Genomic DNA, 21,361 nt, shown 5'->3' with positions numbered 1-21,361 from the left:
CTGTGCACAGCTCCCTCTGGAGGCCTCTACCACTGAGGAATTTCTTCACTTTGGAGGCCTCTATCACTGAAGATTTCTTCGTTTCATCACACCATGAGTCTTCCTCACCTGGAGCCAGTCAGGTGGCATCAGGCTGGAGTCCACATCTCCCCACTGGCTAAGGGTTGCCCTCGGCAGGCCCGTGGTGAGGCTGGACTGTGTCCAGAAGGACATGTATCTCACCATGTCCTTGGTGGGTTAGGTCATCCAGAAACCAGGTCTCAATATATCCCAAGACACCAAAATCTGCAGGTCATCCTGATTTCCAAAGCACCTCTCTTCTCCCCTCAACCAGCTGAACAGCAGTCCAGTGTCAAGAACCACATGAGCAAGCATGTAGTAAGCTCTTCTGAATGTTGTGATAATACAAGTTACTACTCACCAGAGTTATCTCCACAAAGAAAGACAGGGTGGCAGCTTCCACCTGCCCTGTGACTCTTCTTCTGGTAGGTGTTTTCCTCCAGAGTCCTTCACCAGGTGCCATTGGTAGCCCTCTGCTCCCATGGGCCATAGCACAGACCTTCTAACAGGGCTGTGCAGATGTAGCGATGCTTTATGCCTTGTCAGTCCTGCTTGCTGTCAGAGCTTTTCACCATGGTCACCCCAGATCCATCCTGGTCGCATCAGCTGCTGTGTCAGGCTCTTGCACTTCTCTACAGGTGATGATCAGATCAGACAAGTGGTCTAAAAAAACATTCCTGCAGCAGGTTCAATATACTTTGAAATAAAAGCGGGGCCTATTTGAGGGCAAATTAAAAATAGCCTTGAAAGTTACACTGGGCTTTAATCTCCCATGTGATGTTGCATCATACCTGATAAGAAGGAAATTCCTCCACGCTCTAAATAAACCTGTTATCACTTAATCTCTAGTGGGTTGAAATACAAACAGAATACATCTTCTGTGAACTTGCACAGCACAGAAGATCACTCTGGATTTTTAAACCCTAAGAGAGGCTTAGAAGAACATAAAAAAGGAAACCAGCAGCAGGCTGGTGAAGCTAAGCTGCTATTACAGAAAGCTGTGATGGTATGGCATCAGCCAAGTGTTGGATGGAAACCCAGCAGCTCAATGGAGACAACAGGTTGGGCCTCTGCCAGTTCCTTCTTCCCACAGAAATATTCCTGCAGCAGTTTGGTGCCTTTCCTAGAGGATGCAAACATCCCTGTGGTGTCTTGTCTACCACAGGCTGGCAAGGGGGACAAGGGGGACAAGGGGTAGCTCTGCATGGGCCACAACCCTCAGTCACCTTGGCTGGCAGCTGGCATCTTCCAAAGCACTAGTTCCCTTCTCTATCATCACCACTGCCATGCCACCCGCTTTCCCAGTGCTTGACTGCTTCACTACACTGTAACCTAAAAGAAAGCTTTCTTTTTCTTAATCTGTAACAATGCCCTTTCAATTGAGATGGAAACACTATCCTAACAATCACTTCCAAAAAAGGTTTATATCATCTACTGGCATTTCAAAGAGGCAGCCTCCGTCGTCCAAGAGCATCTGCATGTGATACCCAACACAAAGTCAAGACAGAAGAGGAGATAAAAATTGCTATCTTTTTCTCACTTTCCATTTTTACATTAATCTAAAGCATATTCTGCACCAAATGTGGAAGAGCTTGACTTTTTCAGCCTATGCAATGCATCCATTTTGAAATACACTTGCATCAGCCTTTGACTCTTGTGAATGGCTTCTTCATACCGATGAAGATAGAAAACAGATACACTGTCATGCATAAGCAGCTGATAACTAAAGAACACAACTACAGGTGTGGAAATTCAATCAATCATCATTTAATTCACACAATAAAAGTCTTCATATATATATGTCCACCAAAATATTTAACACACCAAAGGCAAGAGAAGACTACTGAAAAATTATTGCCACCATTCTCTGAATATGTATTTACACAAATAAAAATACACAGAAAAATACACCTCCTGCCTTTGCATCCTGCCTGACATTGTCAATGTCACAGAATCTTAGAATGGCTAGGGTTGGAAAGGACCTTAACACCATCTAGTTCCAACCCCCTGCCAGTGCTATGCATTGTTTTAACAAGGAGCTTCCAGGAGCCCTACAAGCCTCATGTCCACAGGGTTCTGTAGACAAAGCTCTACTGCAAGACTAAAATTTTAATCAACAAACATCTCCTTAGAAGATATAAAGAAACATGACAAATATCACAGTGCTATCACACTACATAACAAGTCCATTAATGCTTTACAAATACAGCTCCTGAGAAAGTCTAAGAATGATGAATCCTCATCCTAAGAACTTCTTCCAAACAAGCCAAAGGCCATATGCAGGTGCTGCTCCTTCAATTCACAGTTTACAGGAACACCTCTCCCAGCATTATTTGCTCCCCAAGAGAATCCTTCACTAATACAGATTAAAACTTTAGCCTAGCTTCCTCTTGCAATGACAACTGCTTAGCACGTGCTGGCTGTATGTCTGGTAGTGTATAAATCACAGAATCCCTGCTGCTCTAAATTTACCAATGAAAGAAGACTAGCACAGTGTAAACAGGATGCATGTATATGTAAATATATGTGGTCATCAGCTTGGTTCCTGGAAGCATGTTAACTAGGATTCTTCTTTCCTAACTCTATAATCTAATAACCAAATATCTGGTCTAAACTCATTTTTGTAATCAATACAAAATCACAGTGAACACATGCACTCAAGTGCAGCAAAAATAAGACAGGGTAGAAACCAGTAAATTGGGATTATTAAGAGAAAAATATGACAAATGATACTGTCCTGGGTTCAGCAGTAGCAGTCAATTTTTTCTCCTCCTTAGTAGCCGGTGCAGTGCTGTGCTTTTGACTTTCGGCCTGGGAACAGCACTGATAACACCGATGTTTTTAGTTACAGAAGGGGGGGAGTGAGCGAGCGGGCTGCTTGGGTTTGACTTAATGACTGCACTTAAACCACGACAGTAACAAAGATTTCTTATTTTTGCTTCAAAGCACTCCTGACCAGGAGTTAGGACACACCAAAACTTTCATTATGTTCTATGGCATAGAGCAACTTCTTCTTGAGTATTCTTTTATTGCTGTATCTGGGGAGGAACAAAATGTGCTGGCAGGTATTGGCACCAAGAAGGAGCTCATCTGGATTTTCTACTTGAGGATCTACAATACAAAAGTTAAAATGTTCCAGTCCATATGCAGGGATTCGATCAGATCCTGACAAAAAAACTGAAGGAGAAAAACAAAAACAAGTTAGCAAAGTAAAAACAGAACTAAAAACAGAACAGAACAACCCCCAGCAAGATAATGTTACCATAGGATGAAAATCATAAGGGAAAATTAGTGTTTAACTATGGCTATTTCCATAACCTAATTATCTGCTTTGCTGAATTTGTACCTCTCACTAATAATAATTACAACCCCTCTTCTACTTACATAGATTTTGTGCATGAGAAAAGCCATGCTAGGCTTGACCTTCTACATTTAAAAAGGATGAGCTAGCTTCTGCAATCCTTTGAGAAAGCTAAACTGCTTACGTCAACACAGGCTGCTCACACAAGCTGAGGCCTCTGACCAACAGCTGATAACCATGAAAGTAAGGGATAAAGGAATTGAAAGGTTCAAAGTGCTCAGACGCACTCAGGCAAGCCTCAGGGGTTGTGAGGAGGGTCAGAGCTCCACCTCTGCAATTCTTCTTGTCACTTCTTTGTGGCTTTCACTGGGAAATGTGGCAGGGGGTGGGAAAAATATCAAAAAGCTATTTGGCACTATAGTAGTCTTCATGTGTGAGCATCTAAAATGTTTCGTGTGGGAGAGAAAAAGGCTAGGAAAAGTTTAAAATGCCTGATATATTACCAAGAAACATTTTCTTTTTTTCTTCTGGGAGTCTGTGAAACACAATCCAAAAATTCCTGATGGTTTTATCTAAACTTGTATACCATCCATACATCACGCTCTGTCAAAGAGATAAAAATAAAACAAGCCCATTAATTCTCACTATTTCCATTTTTATTTAAAGCAACAACAATTTACCCAATAAATTTTATAACTGTTTGCACATACTCAAGCCCTCTTAACCTCTGGAATCTCCTTGTTCATTTGTTTTTCAAAGATTCATATAACAATCCTTGAGCTTCAGCTTGATTTTTAGTCTCCTTTATTCTTGTACCTGATTTAGATTCAAACCAGATTCAAAACAATGACAAAAATCAAATACAGAGAAAGTCCCTTGCGCTTCTGTTTTTGTGTTCATGGCCTATGTGCTCAATGAAAGAGCAGGTGAGAAGAAGTTTATGCTCAGCAGATATAGCACAAGTATACTGTGCTTGTATCCCGTACCTTTTCCAGCAGATGCCAGTCACATTTTGTATGTCCCTGGAGAACAGTCTGGAGCTCTGCAGGGAGAAACATCTTCCACTTTCTACCTGGGCAGCCTCTTAAAAACCCTCGCATGAAGTCCTCAAATGGTTTCTGTATTGATTCATTTAACACATAACTCACATACAAGTCAACAAATTCTTTCCTGCAAAGATATTTTGAATCAAACAAGCAATTCAATAGGTGAGATTTCAAAAGGAGAGTTACAGAGAACTTTATTCCTTATTCCTTTATTCTGTATGTCCTGCTCTACTGAAAAGACAGTCTTTACTGACAGTAGTCATCACTGACAATTATTTATTCACTGAATAAGCTGGGAGGATCATCACAAATAAAAGAGATTGCTGGCCACCGTGGATTCATTTTGATCATACTCTTTGTACTTCATGTGAACACTCCAGTGAAATCCTATCAGACACTTCACTAATGCGATTCACTATCTAGCAGGCCTAATTGGTGTAAATTCAGCAAAACTCCCAGCAAATGGCCAAGAATTACCCTGAAATCAAAACAGATATTTGCACATCTGCTAATCAGTACAGTTTCACTCTTCTCTCTGTGATGGGGATTTGTTTAGTGACTCTGCACATGTAAAATCAACTCAGTGTAAACACTGTACTTCAAGCTTCATAACAGACCTTTCATGCATCCTTCAGATGGGCCCTCAGATCATGTGCACAACCCAGGCCACAGAATTTTTCTCTGTCCCCTGTGCTGAGGTTCATACTGACACAATACCTTATTGATAAATTGCTCCTTTTCTGTTACACAAGACACTTTCCATATACATAACTAAGCAAGAAACATTTTGCTCATTAAAAAAAAACCTTACAGAGGTATATTTAGCTGGATTTCCCAGACAAGCTGTCCATATTTCCCTGAAAAAAATGCAGTTCAGGAGTATTTTATACATTTGATAGGAATTTCCCTGATAAGGACAGGCACCTTTATCAATACAGATGCCAGGATGTCCAAAGATCCCCTTCTTATCCAGTCTGCTTGCACAAACTGCCAATGTCTGGCACATATGCAGTCCGTACAGTAAGAACCAAAAACATACAACCTACTGGACCAAGATCAATGGCACAATGCTGACATCCAGTATTTTCTAAGAGTACATGGGGATGGGTATAGATATGGTATTTTACACACTCATAATGAGACAACAGGATAAAGAAAAATAAAACCAACCTGTTATCCCTAGTGACAGGGATGTTGGCACCGTTTTTTTTAAGTTCAACAGTACCCAAGGAACCTCCTTCTTCCATTATCTACACAAATAAATGAAAACATTAGATGCTATCTCTATATGTGACAGACACGTATGTGCTGTATCTATCATTCTTTCTTTCTGCAAGGGCTGACACAGCACCCTTGCTAGTTGGAGTTTACAGACAAGCTGTGTCATTTGCAGTGGATGCTGTCATGCCCAAGTACATGCATGGTATTTCTGAATGGCACAATAATGTCTTACCGTGAAGTTCATGTCCAGGCTTTCAAGGACATGGTCACATTCTTCATGCAAAATTCCTTGAAGACTCCTTTCAAAAAACAAAGAGGAAAAAGAGAAGAAATGTGACCATTCAATGCACTTTAAAATTCCACTGAAAATCATCCTTTAACAAGTAGTATTTAAATGCAGACACATACAGAACACCTATACTCGCACAGAACCTTCGTATATGGCCCTAAACTGATCTATACTCATATCCCACTACTGCTGGGAGCTAAGCGCAAATGCCTTCACTGTAAAGGATGCCAGATAAGTCTGTCCTCATGCCCTGTGAAGATAACTTTACATAAAGTTCAGTGGTAAGTGGGCTTGGACCACAACCTTGCTATTCCAGATATCACCTAGTGAGGAACTGAGTACCAGCGGGATGATCTGGGACAACTGTTCTGGGCTGCATCACCTCCCAAAGTCCTGCAGGCCACTCGATGTTTCAGTCCACTGAGGACATTTTTTCACCTCAGCACAGTCACTGGCTTGTGGGATGGGGTCCTCATCTTGTCAGCTGCTGACAGCACCTCTTCGGGATGCTAGACTCCAGGGGCTAGAAGCTTTATGCTGGTGGCAGCAGCACCTCTCCCTCCTGTATCTGGCTAAGATCTCCTTTCTCAGCACATGGCAATCCTGCATGCAGGTCCTCAGATTCGGCACAACTGCAGCATATGGTAATACTGTGCTTGTACACAGCGACATTGTGGGAAATTATAACTAGCACACCGGAGAAAAATCCAACATTAGCAATGGGGTGCTTAGCTCTTCCAGGTTGAAACTACAGCTCAAAGTGGTGTGAACTATATATTCACATGGAGCAGAAATCAGACTCCCCCAAAGCATGGCTTTTTATTTTGGCAACGACAGCCTCTGTCTGAGAGCAACATCGATGCCCAGGCCAAGGACCCACTTGGAAACCTGTGGCTACGTCAAATGTAGCTGCCACGGGCACCCTGTCTACGGCCCTGGATATCTCCGTGCACACATCCAAGACAGCAGACCCGCCTGGGCTGCAGCTCCCCGGCCCGTACCGGCCCACATCTGGCAGCAGCTCCTCCAGGTCCTCCAAGGTGGGCTCCAGGCCCAGCAGCTTTTTGTAGATAGCCCGGGGGAAGGCGAAGGGCGCTATGCACCCGTTATGCAGGGCCATCCCGCACAGCGTCCCGATCCGGAAGAACACGTCCTCACAGCCCGACGCCTGCTTAAACATAAGTACACAAAGAAAGCCGTGACTGTCACTTCCCGGGAGCAGGCTCCCCGCAACCCCCAGGCCAGCCCCTCACCTGGCTGGGGAACCACATGAGGCCAGAGGCGACGCGGGGGAAGGCCGCGGTGACGGGCTGGCAGAGAGCCCTGACGGCCACGCTGAAGAGCTCCTGGGACGGCCCGCCTCCGTCCACGCCCTCCTCGTCGAGGAACGACACCTGCGAGCACCGAGACACCCATCGCGCCGGGGACAACGGCACGCCGGTACGCGGAACCGCTGTGCGCGCACCCAGCGCAGCCGGGCCGGGTGTCGGCGCACCGGCGCACCGGAAGCGGCGCGGCTCGGAGAGCGGCCATGCTGCGCTGCGGAGGGCGCGGCGCGGTTGTGGTGCTGCGGTGGACGGCAGCGGGCGGCCGCGCTGCGAGCGACGGGCACGGGCAGCAACAAGATCCGGGGAAGGGCCAGGGCTCAGGGCGGCCTCAGCCGCAGCCGCTGGAGCCGTCACTGTTGAGCTTCCTGGTGTGCCCGCTCTCCAAGCGGCCGCTGAGGTGAGGGGAGCGGAAGGGAAGGGAAAAGGAATGGGCAAGGAAAAAGGAAAGGCAAAAGGGAAGAGAAAGCCCGGTCGCGCTCTCGTTTTCCGCCCCTGGCCTGCTGCTGCCCCAGGTCGAGCGAGAGGGACTGCCAAAGGGTAAACCCAGGTTACTCACTCCAGTTGTTCTTGTTTCCCCCTGACTTGCTTGGCCAGGTACGAAGAAGCTACCAACGAGCTCATTAACGAGGAGCTGGGCATTGCGTACCCCATCATCGATGGCATCCCCAACATGATCCCAGAGGCTGCCAGGATGATTCAGAAGAAGCCCCCAGCTGAGGACTTGAAGCAGGCCTGAGGAACCCCCAGCCACCAACGGCAGTGAAGCGGTGCTCATGGCTGGAGGAGGCATGCTCCCCTCCCTGCCCACGCTGACCGTGCTTGTGCCCCTGCTGTCCCTAGCAGGCTTGTTTTACTCAGCCAGCGTAGATGAGACCTTCCCACAGGGCTGCACCAGTACAAACAGCCTATGTTTCTATAGTCTCCTCCTTCCTATTACGATACCAGTTTATGTGTTCTTCCACCTGTGGACCTGGATGGGGATTAAGCTTTTTAGGCACAACTAGTACAATGCATTTCCTAACTCCTGGGCTTCCATAAAGCGACATAGTTTAGTTAATCTCATTGGGTATTGCAGTTGGTTTGAGAGAGCCTCCTTTTGGGACTAGTGACTGTCATAATTTTTCTTGTACTTTCTGGAACTATGAAGACCTCTGCAGCAGCCTAGTATTTAATTACTGCTAAGGCAGATAAAGAGAAACAGGAAGCACTAATTCTAGTGTATCCCATGAAGTGTTGTGTATTTGTGGTGGCACTAATGAAAATCTTCTATGTAGTGATGTTTTTTACGAGGAAGAACTGTATCCCGACTGAAATAACTTTAAACAGTGATAACAAGCAGCAGTATGAATCTTCTCTCTAAATTAAAAGCGTTGGTTTGGTTTTGAACTGATACATGTATTGAAATGCATGTCTCATTCTCAGAAGAACGTAAAATGAATTTGACTGATGTTTAATAACAAGACTATCAAGATTAACAAGTATCTCTTGGTAGGATACTAATAATGCAGTCAAATTGGTAAGGCCACTTCTGGCCAAATAATGCTGTGATGCACAGCATGAAAGGCAGTGCCCACAAGAGGTGTATTCAAAGGCCAACTCCAGCTAAGTGCAGCACTTTGTTGGGGCACCTTGTACTATTGGTGGAGAGAAACTCTGGGTCTAGAGGGCAGCACAGGGCACAAGCCTTATTGCCTCTGTAAATAAATGCCTCCTACAGCTGATACAGTGATGAAGGGGGAAGGAAAAGTAGCTGTAAGCCATTGTGACTCTTCTCTTAAGCGTACAGGAAGGAAAAGCTCTGATAGTTCTGATTGGCAAGAAGGCTCACTTGGACAGAACCAGAAGTGGGTAACAGGGCAGTGAGATTAGCAGTTTCTGCTGCAGAGGTGTGCCAGACTGATTGCCCTTATGCTAGCGACTGACACTCACACGGTCTCTGTGCTGAGCTTTGCCCTGCGGCAGGTGCTCTCTTCCCACCCCAGGGCTAGCATTACGATGCCTGCAGAAAATAACAGCTGCCAGAACCTTTGGGTTTGCATGGAAATCGCAAACTAAAGCTACATGGAGAACAGCAGCATTATACTCAGCTTTTCATCTCTCTGGCTGGCACTCTCCTTCCTTTCTCTTCGGATAGCATCCCCCTGAGAGAAATGGTTTCTGTGGTTGTGTCATTTGCTGGCCTCTAGGGTTGACTCTCCACCCACCAGGCTTTTCACATACAGCAAACTGCCCTTTAAAGTAATAGTTAACAGAGTGCCAATTGCCAGTTTCATGAGCAATCCTATTACCTTAAAGTAACCTCATGGTAAATAGCACTGCCACTTGCATTTAACCTACACCAACAACACTTGATGGCTACCTGGAATAAGTATGTATGATACTGCCCTCCAGCTTTACTCTATGTCCCCAATGGAACATGTTTCTATAATAATGTGATGAGTAGTTTTGTTGTATGCTCAGCAAATACTGAAATCCTTCTACCAATACTTCTAACACTGAAAACCAAAGAACACTGCAGCAATATATTTAGAGCTAACAAACCATACAATTTTGTCTCTTACCCCTAAGATCTTCCTGAATTGGTGGGTTGGTGCATTATTTAAATGGGTCCATATGTCTTGCAGAAGGCATTGTCTTCTGACTGGAAAAACCCACTTTTCATTGCAGTTTTCTATTATGTGTTTCTGAAGATTGAAGTAACAGTCTGTTAGCAGTGTATCAATGTGTGTATTTCTTCTAAATTACAAAAAAAAATGCCAATACTTACCTCTGTAAAGATGCTGGACAGAGCATTGCGTTCTGTAAAATGAATATCAATCTTGTCTTGCATGTCAAAGACGCATGGATATTCAGTCAGCTTCCATAGGGCCATCTGAAATGAAAAGGAAGAAAGGAAAGGATACGTTGTTTTTCTCTTGCAAAATCAGAGTTTGGGGTACATGTGCAGGCTGAACTACTCTGACCAACTCCTGTATCTGAAACATGCCCCTGTTTTGTACACAAAAACTACGCCAACAGAGGCATGCTTTCTGAAAGCAGCTTCTAAGTGCTTCTGTGAGTGGGAAACCCTGACAGGGGAGCAACTAAACTGTCTGTGCAGGCAGACGTTTGTGTTACAGTGTCCCAAGAATGAAACAGAGTGATTTAAATAGCATCTTCCATAATTCAGCTAAACCAAAATAGGCAGTAAAAGTGTCCTGGATACCCGTGTTATGGTACATTGTTAAAAACAGTTGGGTTTATTATCTGTAATACCGAAGGTAGAAACTGGTATATACAAAATAATCAGTGTTACACCTCCAGTGTGATAAGGCAGTGACTTCAAGTAATGTCCCGTGGCTTTTGATTTTATATTGTTTCTCAGACCTCCTCCTCTCCTCTGGTTAATTGGTATAAAGCTGGTAATTAGCAAATGAAAGCTTATGAAAGAATGAGGCAGTGTGCCCTGCAAATTTCAGCCAAGATGCCAGAAAAGTGCATTTTTTGCCTACGGAAGCCCCTACTATCCACATTTCCATTACTTGCTGCTTCCCGTGATATAGCAACTAATTTAAATAAAACAGAAGAAAATGGTTTGTGCTGCTGACAAGATTTTATACTTACTCTTTTCGTATTAAAGGACCAATACGCTATGATAATCGATTTCACCTGAGGCACATAGAAGTTGTTTTCTTGTACTCTGAAGCCAGTTCTGGAGTTCACCTGCATTGACACACGCAATAGGAAAAGGGGCATCAGCAGGTTGAGTGATGTGTCTGTGTGGCAGGACAAGACTGAGGAGTAACAGGGCTTTTTCTGCAAACAGAGCTCTGAGACCCTGGGCAGAAGTGGAAGGACAGAAGTGCTACAAGAAGCACAGTGCTCAACAGTGAGTCATCTCAGAAAGCCATGTATAAACTAGCAGGAAAGCAATTTTCATCTACAGTTAAGATCCCTTAACAGGGCTCCATCAGAAAGGTATGTTTCACTCTGAGCACCTGTCATGTTTCAGGACAATCTGAAGTTCCCTATTCACGTCCAGACTTGTTGCCTGGCAAAGACACAATTTGGTGGTGGACAGTGAACATGTAAAGTTCCAAATGATGCAACCACTTACAGAGAAGTAGGCCTGTAGCACTTTGGTGTTTATTTATCTGTATAAATACAGATTCAAGAGTCTATAGAGGCCCAAATCTGCATTCTCAGCCAAAAGGATATTCAATTCTGAACAAAATTTAACAACTCTCTCTGATTCATACTAATCACCACATGCCAGTATTTAAAGGGTAGACACAAAGAAAATGGAGACGAGTTACTGCTGGGGAGATTATGATTGGACATGAGGAGAATTTTCACAATGAGAACAATCAACCACTGGAATAATCTCCCCAGTGAAGTGGTGGATTCCCCAACACTGGGCACTTTTAAGATTCAGCTGGACAGGGTGCTGGGACACTGGTCCAACCTTTCTTGGAAAAGCATGACCTAGACTAGGCAATCCTTGAGGTCCCTTCCAACCTGGTACTCTATGATTCTATGAAGCGCATGCCTGAGCTCTTGACTTTCCTAAGCTTTGAACACCTCAGCAAGAGAAAGGATGTTTGTCAATAAGAATACAGTTGCTGCCCCCTTTCTTTCCATTGTTCAAATGCAGCTAAAGATGATCTAATTCTGCTGTCCCAGAAAATCTCTTAAGTAACAGGCTTTTAAAGCATCACACAGTGGTGGTGTGGCAGCCACGATGTGCCAAGCAGATAGGTTGCCTTTTAAATGCTGTGAGCAGTTACTGGGGTGAGGGATCTCAGCAGCAGAGAGGAGAATGGGCATGCTATGTAATGGACACCACATCCATAGTTCTGTACACACCAATGGATGCACTTCTCACACCACAGAAAGCACTCACACACCCCCACCACTTGAGCATACTTCAGGCTCTTCATTTCTGCAGAGGGTCAGCCAGGCACAACTCAAGAGCACGATTCCTTCAAATCTACTCTGCTGTAGAGCCAAAGAGATTCCTGAAGCAATGTCAAATGACAAGGCCCCATCTTCCCTTGTAAGAAGGAAACCCAGAAAATGCAACTAGTAAAAAGGATTAAAATATTCTGACTTGCTCTGATACTCATCTAATCAGGATCCAAACACTTTCTTACCTGGTAAAGAATCTGCAGTATTTGCAGAGTCACTGTTTCATGTGGGTGCAGAGTGAAGGGGTCTCTTTGGATGTGTATGAGTTCTATCATAAACCAAGATAGGTTTTTCTGGGAAACCCTCTGATATAGAATGACCAGCTTCTTTAAGAATGATGTTTCTAGATTTGACCACAGGCATTCTGTAAAGAAAACAGCTAGTGAAGTATCTGTAACAGGTAAATGCAAATAACTGCAATTTCTGGATGAAGCTGCATTTTCTCTGTTTATCAAATGACCTAAACCAAAAAAAGTGCTGAATTTTGCACTACAGAAATTAGCAAACCTCAGACTGAGGGTTTGGGGTTTTTTTCATGTCTCTTGTTGCATGTTTCTGTTTCTACCAAGAGCATGTCTTTCAGGCTGAATTCTGGAACAAATTAGCGATACTAACTCTTGCTGCTCATCCAAAAATGACCAGGCATTCAAATCGTTTAGTCCTATCATCATAAAATCCTACCAAGAGTTTGCAGGTCCTTTGTCTGGAGCTTTGTGATGGCTTGTGCTAGAAGACTGAGAGAACGGTAAGAGCTGTCATCCTCTCCCTGCAGAAGGAAAGGCAAGATCAAGTAGACTCTGAAATTTTCAGGTGAGACGGGAGAGGAAGACAATGATGGCAGTAACTTCTCAATCTCCTTTTTCACCTTCAGAGGAAAAAAACAACAACAAAAGAGAGAAAGGTTCAAAATGTGATTATGTTTTGCCAAAATTATTTATGAATTAGTTTGGCATGAAATTCCCAAGTTTCATGCACAAGTCCAGCACTCTGCATAGTGAGAATTCTTATCCCAAATCCTTACCTCCTGGAAGATGTTTGGCTTCTTGCTGATCTTCTCATAAAAAAGTTGCACTTGTGACATGTCTACACCTGAGACTTCTTTGGAAGTTTTGAAGTGTTTGTCTCTATCACAAAGGAAAAAAGAGAACACCAAATGATGTGAGAAGCTGGTTTTTGTTGCTGACTGAATAGTGAAGCATCCTATGGTCAGAAAATACTTGGACAGTTCAGTCCCAAATCCAGTGGGTATGATTTCATCTGTTCTAAGAAAATATTCTCGCTCTGGTGTGACCTGATTAATATCCTGTCTTGTGTGGCTGCACACTGTTAATGGTAGGGTTCCTGTATTTCACCCCAAAATGACTTGCACTTGAATGACAGAGAGAGATATTATATGGATCCTTTGGGAGCTGTATAATTGCCTGAAGGTATTATCATCATCTCGAAAATTGTCAGTATAGGGTAATCTGCTGGAATGTTAGCTTCTGTAGCAAATTTCAATAGGATTGGGGAATAAACCCCTTCATGTTAGCTTTGGCTTTGAAAAAATATACACTTGCTTCTTGCAAATTCATATATGACTGATCTTCTATACATACAAGCCCTAAAATAACACTTTCTGGTTAGTTTACAGTATGTTCTGTTACATCTAAGTAAGTGCACACTACCTTTTCTCCAGGAAGCTTCCATTAATGCAAGCCTCAGATGAAAAGATCACGCTGATATTCCTGAGAGTGGAAAACAAACCAAAGTCAATCCTTTCAACTTCAGGCTTTTGATTCTGAAAGAACAAAAAACGTGTGTGCGAGTGTGCCTGCACCTGAGCACAAAGAACTTTTCCTAGCTCAGCTTTTCTTAGACAGCATTGCAGAAGACATTAGTTAGTGATCTTCGGCAAGCCACCTCTGCTGTCCTGGGCCTTGTAAGGGGACCTGCTCAAGGGCCCCACACCAGCCTGTGTTGCGTGCTGGCAGGTGTTATGATGGGGTTATCTTTTCCTGACATTGGGATATTACCTGGTTTTGTTTGTTATACACAATAAAAGGCAATGCGGCATGGGAGGAACCCCTCCACAAAGGGGATCTTTGTAGCACACTGGGGGAAAATCCATCAGGGTATGCATTTGCTGGGTTTCCAGCATCTGAAGAGATGTTAGACTTACTCACTACCTGTATTCCTATTTCTATTCTTATTAAAGCAGCTATTTTATCAAGTGACTGCTGTCAGGCCCTTCCACTGAGATCTGGAATGACCACTCTCTCTCGCCTTCTCAACAACCACTTTCCATATGATCCAAACCATACTAAGAGTGGTCAGGGAAACGGTTTAGATCCAAAGATCCAAGATTTTTAAATGCTCAACATCAGCAGCTGTAGCCAGACTTGTCCAAACAAAATAACCTCCTGTGTAAGATCTGAAAGAAAGACTACGTAATTATGATTCTCAGCCATAGGTGTAAGGCTTCCCACAATCATACATACTAAGTGCTTTTGAAAATGGGTAACTAAAGAAGGGATCACTAATTTTAAAAGCTGTCGCACACAGAACATTCCATTTAGGTTACTCTGGGTTACAGTATTTGCACAAGGCCTTGGTCTGCAGACCCAGTCTTTCACTGATTTAACTTGTCAGTTCTTCATGAACTTCACCATTCCCTGCAAGAGGAGGACAGGCTTCTGAAGCCAGGCAGTAAGTCCTCTCTGTTCCTGCAGAAGGGTTATTGAAGGGCTGTTGCTTATCAACACCTGTTTTTCCTGTGTAAAACCTAGATAAGAAGTGCTGGTACAAGATCTTTTCTCAGCTAAATTCTTGAACAGCATTTCCTACAACAGTTTCCAAAGAATAGTGATTTTTAGAGAAAAACACATATTAGGGGAAAAACCAAACCAAACCAAAACCAACACCAGGCTTCTGACTTACTGTTTTATACTCTCCCAGTGTTGTGAACTGGAATTAGAAATCCATTCATCCACTTCTTTATCCTTCAGAGTGGCAATTCCATCCAAATGGGAATTCTGTGGGAAATGCATGGAAATACTGACAAGGTTACAGGTCTAGCAGACGGGATTCTTTTTTTTGAAGCCAATCATTACAAGAAGATTTCAGCCTAAGTTTGAACAAATTAATGGTCATCCAGCATTATCAAGATACATTCAACACAGAACATAATATGTAACATATAATATATAATACATATGTAACATACAACGTATAATAAATATATAACAGATATTATATAATATAGAATGTCTATAACAGATATATAATTGCAATACAAGTTAGTTTCTGGGTAAGCATGGAAAGAACTGCATGAGATGTATATATGAACTTGGAGTGCTAAAAGCAGGATGGAAAATCCAGATGTTTCCAGCAGTAATGTGAACAATGGTAAAGTTAGAAACCGTGATCAAATATGCCTATACCTGGTCCTCCTTGTAAAGGCCAATACTTTGGTTTCCTCCTGCAGTAACTTCAATCACCTTTTGTGATGTGCTGTTTTCTGTGAAAGAATAAAATAGATTTTCAAAGGAAGTTTTGAAGGGGGAGTCATTATCATCAGAGTTCAGTGCACTGAAACTAATACAGATTGTACACATCTGTAATCATCATTACCCTGGCAGGATTTTCCAGTATTCACTGGTATCTTGATAGGAAGTGGTATCAACTGGTTAGGCTCTACCTCATCTTCCAGCTGTCCTTCACCAGAACCAAATGAATAGATTTTGTCCAAGGAGGGGACATAGACCAGGGTGTGCTGTCTGTTCAGAGAAAGGAAAATGGTCATAATGAGCTAATACCACTGGGCTAGTCAGAACAAAACGTTCTGCTAGTCAGAGTGGATAGCTGAGGCTTGTCTTTCAAAGTCCTGATGTCCAGGTATAGGATCCCTTTAACTAAAGTCTTAGGACACTTCTTTACATAAACACTCAGAAATAAAGAAACATACGGACTCAAATTTCCCATACTATCCGCTAATGCTTGTGATTTACCCTTGTTTCAGACACAAAAATAAAGCACTATGCATTGCTAGCTTCATGCCCTCCTGTTTTTAAAAGCACGTATTCTATGATGCTGAGCCTGAGACAAAGCCCAGGGAAGCTGACAGGAAAAGGTTTCTGGCCTAATTCCAGAAAGGCAGAATGAAATCAGATAATTACCACCACTCTTCAGTTCTTTCTAAGGACCCCCAGTTTGTCAAAATGGGTGGGAATTCAATGACTTTTCCAATGCCAGCTTTTGACAGTCTTTTGCCTTTTGGAGCCCAGTACACCCTTTGTTTCTTAAAACAGAAAAAACCCAAGAGCTTCTAGTGGCTTTTGCAGCTCTCTCCCTTTGCTTGGCATGGGCTGTGGGTTCTGCTTTCCCTGGGGTGATGCAGGAGGGTGGCTTACTCTTGAAAAATGGACAGTATTCTGACAGTGCTGACCTACTGGGACACAGGGATTTGAGTATCCTGGTGTCTCCCTCCCTACTTCCCTTCAGTGATTCCTCTAAGACCCTGACCTTAGAAGGCACGTTACTGGTACTTTCCTACCTGCCACAGGCAACCTGCGAAACTCTTGCTCCCCACAGCTCAGCCACCACACGAGGCGTGAGTTCATTACGAGTGGAGTTATGACCAAGCTGGCCAGCCCCTCCTGCTCCAAAGGTGCACACCAACCCCTCCTTGAAGATGACGAAACAACCAACACAGGGTGAAGAAACAACAGGATCACTACATTATTAAAGGCATTCAAATTGTCACCACCAAGAGTGTAAACAAGTAAGATGCATTAAGCTATAGGGTAGAGTTCACTTTGCATCAAGCCTAATCATACACTGCAACGTCCAAATCATTTAGCTCCTGAGAAAGGCAATTTAACTCCTGAGAATAGCTTCTTCCTATTGCTGAAGGATTTTACATGCATGAGTAAACCCTAGTGAATTAGCCACTGTTCACATGTTCTGAAGTCCCCAGGATGCTATAAAAGAGGAAGTATTTTCAAAAAGTACTGAGGTTGAACTGCACCTCTTTGCCCCAGGATTCCCATTCACCATGTTTGCATGCAGGTAAGGAAAATCCAAGAAAAGGCCAGCTTTCCCAATAGCTTATTAAACATATCCTGGGGATTGTTTTCAGACTCAGATGGAAGCAGGTCCGAGTGCCTGCTATCCTAATTGCTAAATGCCATTGCTATCCTAATTCCTAAATGCCATCCTAATTTCCCCGTGCTGACTTTCAGCAGTGTATCTTTTCTTGCAGGGTGAGGTCTCAGATGCTGACTTTAGACTCACCTTGGAGAGGGCTGCAGTATGATCTGCCCCACATGAGATAAACACAGCCTTCCAGTGCTCTAATGCTCTGACATATGATGGGCAGTCTCTATCTGGAAAGAAGACAGCACTGATAAGGTGAAAGAGTACTGGGGGGATCTCAGGACAAAGAAAGATTTAGAAGATGGGTGGGTGTGTGTGTTAGTGCTTTTCAGGGGTCTCTTACAGCAATTCATGTATTTACCACTTGGTTTGGGGTTGTTTTCTGCCGTCCAGTGTAACACACTCTTTCTCATAATGTTCTGCCTTTTTCATAGTATCTTCATTTACATTTGATGTGAAACAAAATGCAGCGCTTTTACATCTGCTTGCCAAAAGGTTCTTGGCCTCGAAGTATCTGACCCTCAAGGGTGTGGACTCATTCAGCTCCCTCTGACTTCAAGTTCTGTCTGGGTAGGGCAACCCTGCTCTCGCTTTCTAGGTTTGCAGACAGTGGGTGATTTTCATTCTTCTGTCACCAGGTGTTTACAGAGAATTAAAGAAGGCAAAGAGGGATAAAAGTAATTTATTTCATGCAGGACTAGCTGGAGAGAGAATGGGAGTGGAAAGAGACCTGAGACATGGTTTTAAGAGCCCACACTATCCAGCTGGCCACATAAAATGATTGAATTGGAAGCGCCCTTGTAGAAACATAGCCCCTAAATCCCTTGTCCCTCTGGTTGCCTTTCCTGGTCAGGAAATACAGAACTAATCCAGATACACTTTCTTCAAAAGACTTTGCTGTTCATGCTTCTCCAAAGGGACCTGACAGCCCTGAGGAACCCTCACTAACCAGGAAAACACCTTCCGACTGCTGTCTTTCCTTACCTTGTGTGTCTCCGAGTCCCAGCTGCCCAGAATGGTTCTTCCCCCAGGAGTACACAGCTCCAGAGAGTGACACGGCAGCACTGTGAGCTCCTCCAGCAGCAATCTGAGCGAGCGGGGTGCCCTTTAGTCTTTCCACCAGCTGCGGCTGAGGGGTGAGCGTGGCTTGGCTCCCCACTCCAAGCTGTCCATGGGTGTTCTGGCCCCACGTGAAGAGTTCTCCTCCTTCACACACACAACAAATGAAACCACCTCAGCCTCACCTGCTTCCCTTTAGTCTTTGCACCTTGGGAGTGGGAGTGTGAAAATCTGTGCTGTTTCTAGGGACTTAGCTCTGAGGTGAGACCGTCATCTGTAGCCAAATCTCTGTGTTGCTTCTGACCCCTTTGGGGCAGTCCATGCTGCCCATGTGACTCAGCACAGCAAGAATAAAGGCCGGATGTTACCATCTCTAAACCATACTTGCAAGAAGTTCCCAACCATAGAGGGGCTCCAACTTATGAATGAACAGGTCTGGTGACAGCAGAGTGGGATGGCCACATCTGCTCTCCCTCTGCAGAGGGGTAGTGCTTGGGAACTGGTGAGAGACAGAACTGCAGGTCCTCGGGTGCTGGGAGGAAAGAGCAGCACTGGCAGCCAGTGCATCTTGTGTCCCCTGTCCACTGCTCATTACCCTGTAGTGGTGTCACCAACTACTGGAGTAGCTCAAGCACTCCCTTCTGAGAGCAAGCCTGCCATAGCATGACTCCCGTTTGGAAGAAAAGTGTTCTTGAAAGACACTACCTCTGGTTAGAGCCATGGCGTGCTGGTCCCCACATGCAATTTGAACAACATCACGGTTTCCTAGTTCTTTCACCAGCCTATAAAAAAAGGAAAAAACAAAAACACAAACAAAACAGATAGATGCTGTGCCATGAGACAAAAGAAGATTCTTTGCTCACCAAGCCCTAGCACATTTAGCATGAATTACACGGAAAAATAGAGATCACCTCTAAGATGATTCACTCTGCTCTTATGCTATTCTCCTCCAGCAAGGCTAACTGATTTGATTGTGGTTTGTATCATGGGAAGCTAGAGGAGAACAGGCCTCAGCCCTGGGCATACCATCCTTACCTCCACCCTCTGAAATCTTCTTACCTTGTCTCAGAGCAGTCAGCTGAAGCTGCAGCCCAGTGTTCAGACAGCTCCCCATCAGCGGAGAGAACAAGCCTGTGTGTTGCATCATGGTTTGAGCATTGCATCTTCTCCTTCCTCTGCATCTGCATGTGCTCTGCACAACAAATACCGACAGGCATGATGGTCATGCTAAGACAGGAGGCATTTCAACCATCTTGGCCCCCTCCCCAAGATCTCTGTGTGCTGCTGCTCTCACCATGAGCTTCTGCTCCTCAGGAAAAAGTGAGAGTTATTTTCTCAGACCTCCTGAGGTTTCAGTGACCTACCCATTGCTAGGTTTCATGCCAGAGGGCTCTCCTGGCTATCACTAAAAGACATTTATCCCTCTTTTAGGCTGCAGTGCCAGCGGCCCCCAAGGCAATCAGCAGAATGCTAACACTGTTACTTTTGCACAACTGAGGAGTGTCCTAGGGAAATAAAGCACTTCCTGAGGTATCTGACCCAAGTTTGTTACAGCCTTGGGATGGGATGCCTTAAAGTCAAGAGGTTTTACAAGACACTGGAGAAGCAATGATGGAAAACTCACACATTCACCATTTACAGCAGAAAGAAGTCCCTTCTTTTCTACAGCTGAGGGGCTGCAGGCACTTTCCTGAACTTGACGGGCCAGATCTGTTCAGTCACTCACATGTAGCCTTACGGCAGCACAAGTTTCTGAGACCCAGGATGCCCAAGCATGAAAGGTGGTCATCATCAGAGCCTCCTCCCTGAATATAGCCAACACCTCTGGAGAGAGTTCACCCTTCTCACACCTCCCCAGCTTAATCCCAACACGCACCCAGCGATGGAAACCCATGCCCTTTCCCCAGCACGATCTCCTTCTCGCCCCCCTCCCTGGGACACCTTCAGACACTTCCCGACGGGGGACATCCCCCCGCTCCCCCCGCCTCCCCCCCGCTCCCGCCGGCCGGTACCTCCCGTGCTCGGCAGGGGGCAGCTCGCCTGGCCCCGCCGCCCGCTCCGCCGCCGCTGCCGCCCCGCCGCCATCCCCGGTTCGCTCAGCAGCGCCGGGGCCGAGCCGGTACAAAACCGGGAACGCCCCGCCCCGGCGGGGAAACGGGAACCGAAACTTGGCGGGTGCGCGGCAGCGGGAGGAGGAGCGCGGTCCTGCATCCCCGGCATCTCCAAGTCTGGAGATGGGAAACTCCGCGGAGCTCCCGCCCCTGTGCTGGCTGCAGATGGGGGGAAAGGGGGAACCCGAAGGCCGGCAGATGGATGCAGCAGTGTTCCGCGCGGAAAAGGCACCCGTTTGACTTCACTGTTCACCCGCCTGTGTCCCTCTTCATAGCCTTCTGTAAGCTCAGGAACCCACCCCGCTGCTCCCAGCAGTGCTGCTTCGGCTGGGTGAAGGCAAGAGCAGGTGAAATGCCCGGATTAGAAATATATGGCTGAGAACACTGGGGCTGTTCACCCTGGAAAAGAGAAGGGTGTGTGGAGACCTCATAGCAGCCTTCCAGTATCTGAAAGTGGTCTACAAGGATGCTGGAAAGGGACTCTTCATTAGGGAGTGTAGTGACAGGACAAGGGGTAATAGATTTAAACTTAAACAGAGAAAGTTCAGGTTAGGTACAAGGAAGAAGTTTGTTACTGTGAGGGTGGTGAGGCATTGGAATGGGTTGCCCAGGGAAGTTGTGAATGCTCCATCCCTGGCAGTGTTCAAGGCCAGGTTGGACAGAGCCTTGGGTGACATGGTTTAGTGTGAGGTGTCCCTGCCCATGGCAGGGGGGTTGGAACTAGATGCTCTTAAGGTCCTTTCCAACCCTAACTATTCTATGATTCTATGATACCAGCATCTAAAATCCATCTGCTTCCATTCTCACATAATCTCTCTTACTGTCTGCTAAATCCTCCCCTGCCTTCAAAGGCCCTGGAACCT

General features: G+C 45.0%; 3 protein-coding genes across 4 annotated transcripts; 2 read left to right on the top strand and 1 right to left on the bottom strand.

Moving 5' to 3' along the window:
- Window positions 1-2,991: 2,991 nt before the first annotated feature.
- LOC133223791 (probable E3 ubiquitin-protein ligase HERC4) lies at window positions 2,992-20,472 on the bottom strand. Of its 2 annotated transcripts, XM_061374833.1 has the most exons (23): window positions 20,400-20,472; window positions 19,447-19,579; window positions 19,093-19,169; window positions 18,313-18,534; window positions 17,467-17,558; window positions 16,727-16,857; window positions 15,805-15,950; window positions 15,615-15,691; window positions 15,112-15,206; window positions 13,860-13,919; window positions 13,214-13,316; window positions 12,874-13,057; window positions 12,378-12,556; window positions 10,849-10,947; window positions 10,013-10,117; window positions 9,807-9,929; window positions 7,171-7,311; window positions 6,919-7,085; window positions 5,861-5,927; window positions 5,578-5,657; window positions 4,348-4,531; window positions 3,865-3,964; window positions 2,992-3,237 (listed from the first exon to the last, which is right to left on the bottom strand). In XM_061374833.1, exons 1-23 carry the CDS (start codon window positions 20,470-20,472, stop codon window positions 3,023-3,025), a joined length of 2,853 nt encoding a protein of 950 aa, XP_061230817.1. In that variant the 3' UTR covers window positions 2,992-3,022. The 2 variants fall into 2 exon arrangements, with proteins under 2 accessions (XP_061230817.1, XP_061230824.1); XM_061374840.1 differs by lacking the exon at window positions 10,849-10,947 and having other exon boundaries at window positions 20,400-20,447.
- On the top strand, window positions 7,434-7,981 carry PYURF (PIGY upstream open reading frame). The gene is made up of 2 exons (XM_061374860.1): window positions 7,434-7,642; window positions 7,840-7,981. Exons 1-2 carry the CDS (start codon window positions 7,449-7,451, stop codon window positions 7,979-7,981), a joined length of 336 nt encoding a protein of 111 aa, XP_061230844.1. The 5' UTR covers window positions 7,434-7,448.
- On the top strand, window positions 8,019-8,583 carry PIGY (phosphatidylinositol glycan anchor biosynthesis class Y). Its single transcript, XM_061374873.1, has one exon. It carries the CDS (start codon window positions 8,019-8,021, stop codon window positions 8,247-8,249), a length of 231 nt encoding a protein of 76 aa, XP_061230857.1. The 3' UTR covers window positions 8,250-8,583.
- Window positions 20,473-21,361: the final 889 nt, after the last annotated feature.

The sequence above is a fragment of the Neopsephotus bourkii genome, unplaced genomic scaffold (assembly GCF_033783945.1).
Source record: "Neopsephotus bourkii isolate Nb327-2 ecotype Australia unplaced genomic scaffold, CSIRO-AGI_Nbou_v1 NB_168, whole genome shotgun sequence".
Lineage (NCBI taxonomy): Eukaryota > Metazoa > Chordata > Aves > Psittaciformes > Psittacidae > Neopsephotus > Neopsephotus bourkii.
This window is presented reverse-complemented; position numbering and strand designations above follow the sequence as displayed.

Bases quoted from the DNA above. Each gene is read 5' to 3' on its own strand.
- LOC133223791 (XM_061374833.1), bottom strand. From the start codon at position 20,472: ATGGCGGCGGGGCGGCAGCGGCGGCGGAGCGGGCGGCGGGGCCAGGCG. The intron at 13,058-13,213 runs GTAAGGATTTGG...TTTCCTCTGAAG, and splicing joins AGCCAAACATCTTCCAGGAG to GTGAAAAAGGAGATTGAGAA. The intron at 5,928-6,918 runs GTACGGGCCGGG...GTTTTTTGAAAG, and splicing joins CTGCTGCCAGATGTGGGCCG to GAGTCTTCAAGGAATTTTGC.
- PYURF (XM_061374860.1), top strand. From the start codon at position 7,449: ATGCTGCGCTGCGGAGGGCGCGGCGCGGTTGTGGTGCTGCGGTGGACG. The intron at 7,643-7,839 runs GTGAGGGGAGCG...TTGCTTGGCCAG, and splicing joins CTCTCCAAGCGGCCGCTGAG to GTACGAAGAAGCTACCAACG.
- PIGY (XM_061374873.1), top strand. From the start codon at position 8,019: ATGGCTGGAGGAGGCATGCTCCCCTCCCTGCCCACGCTGACCGTGCTT.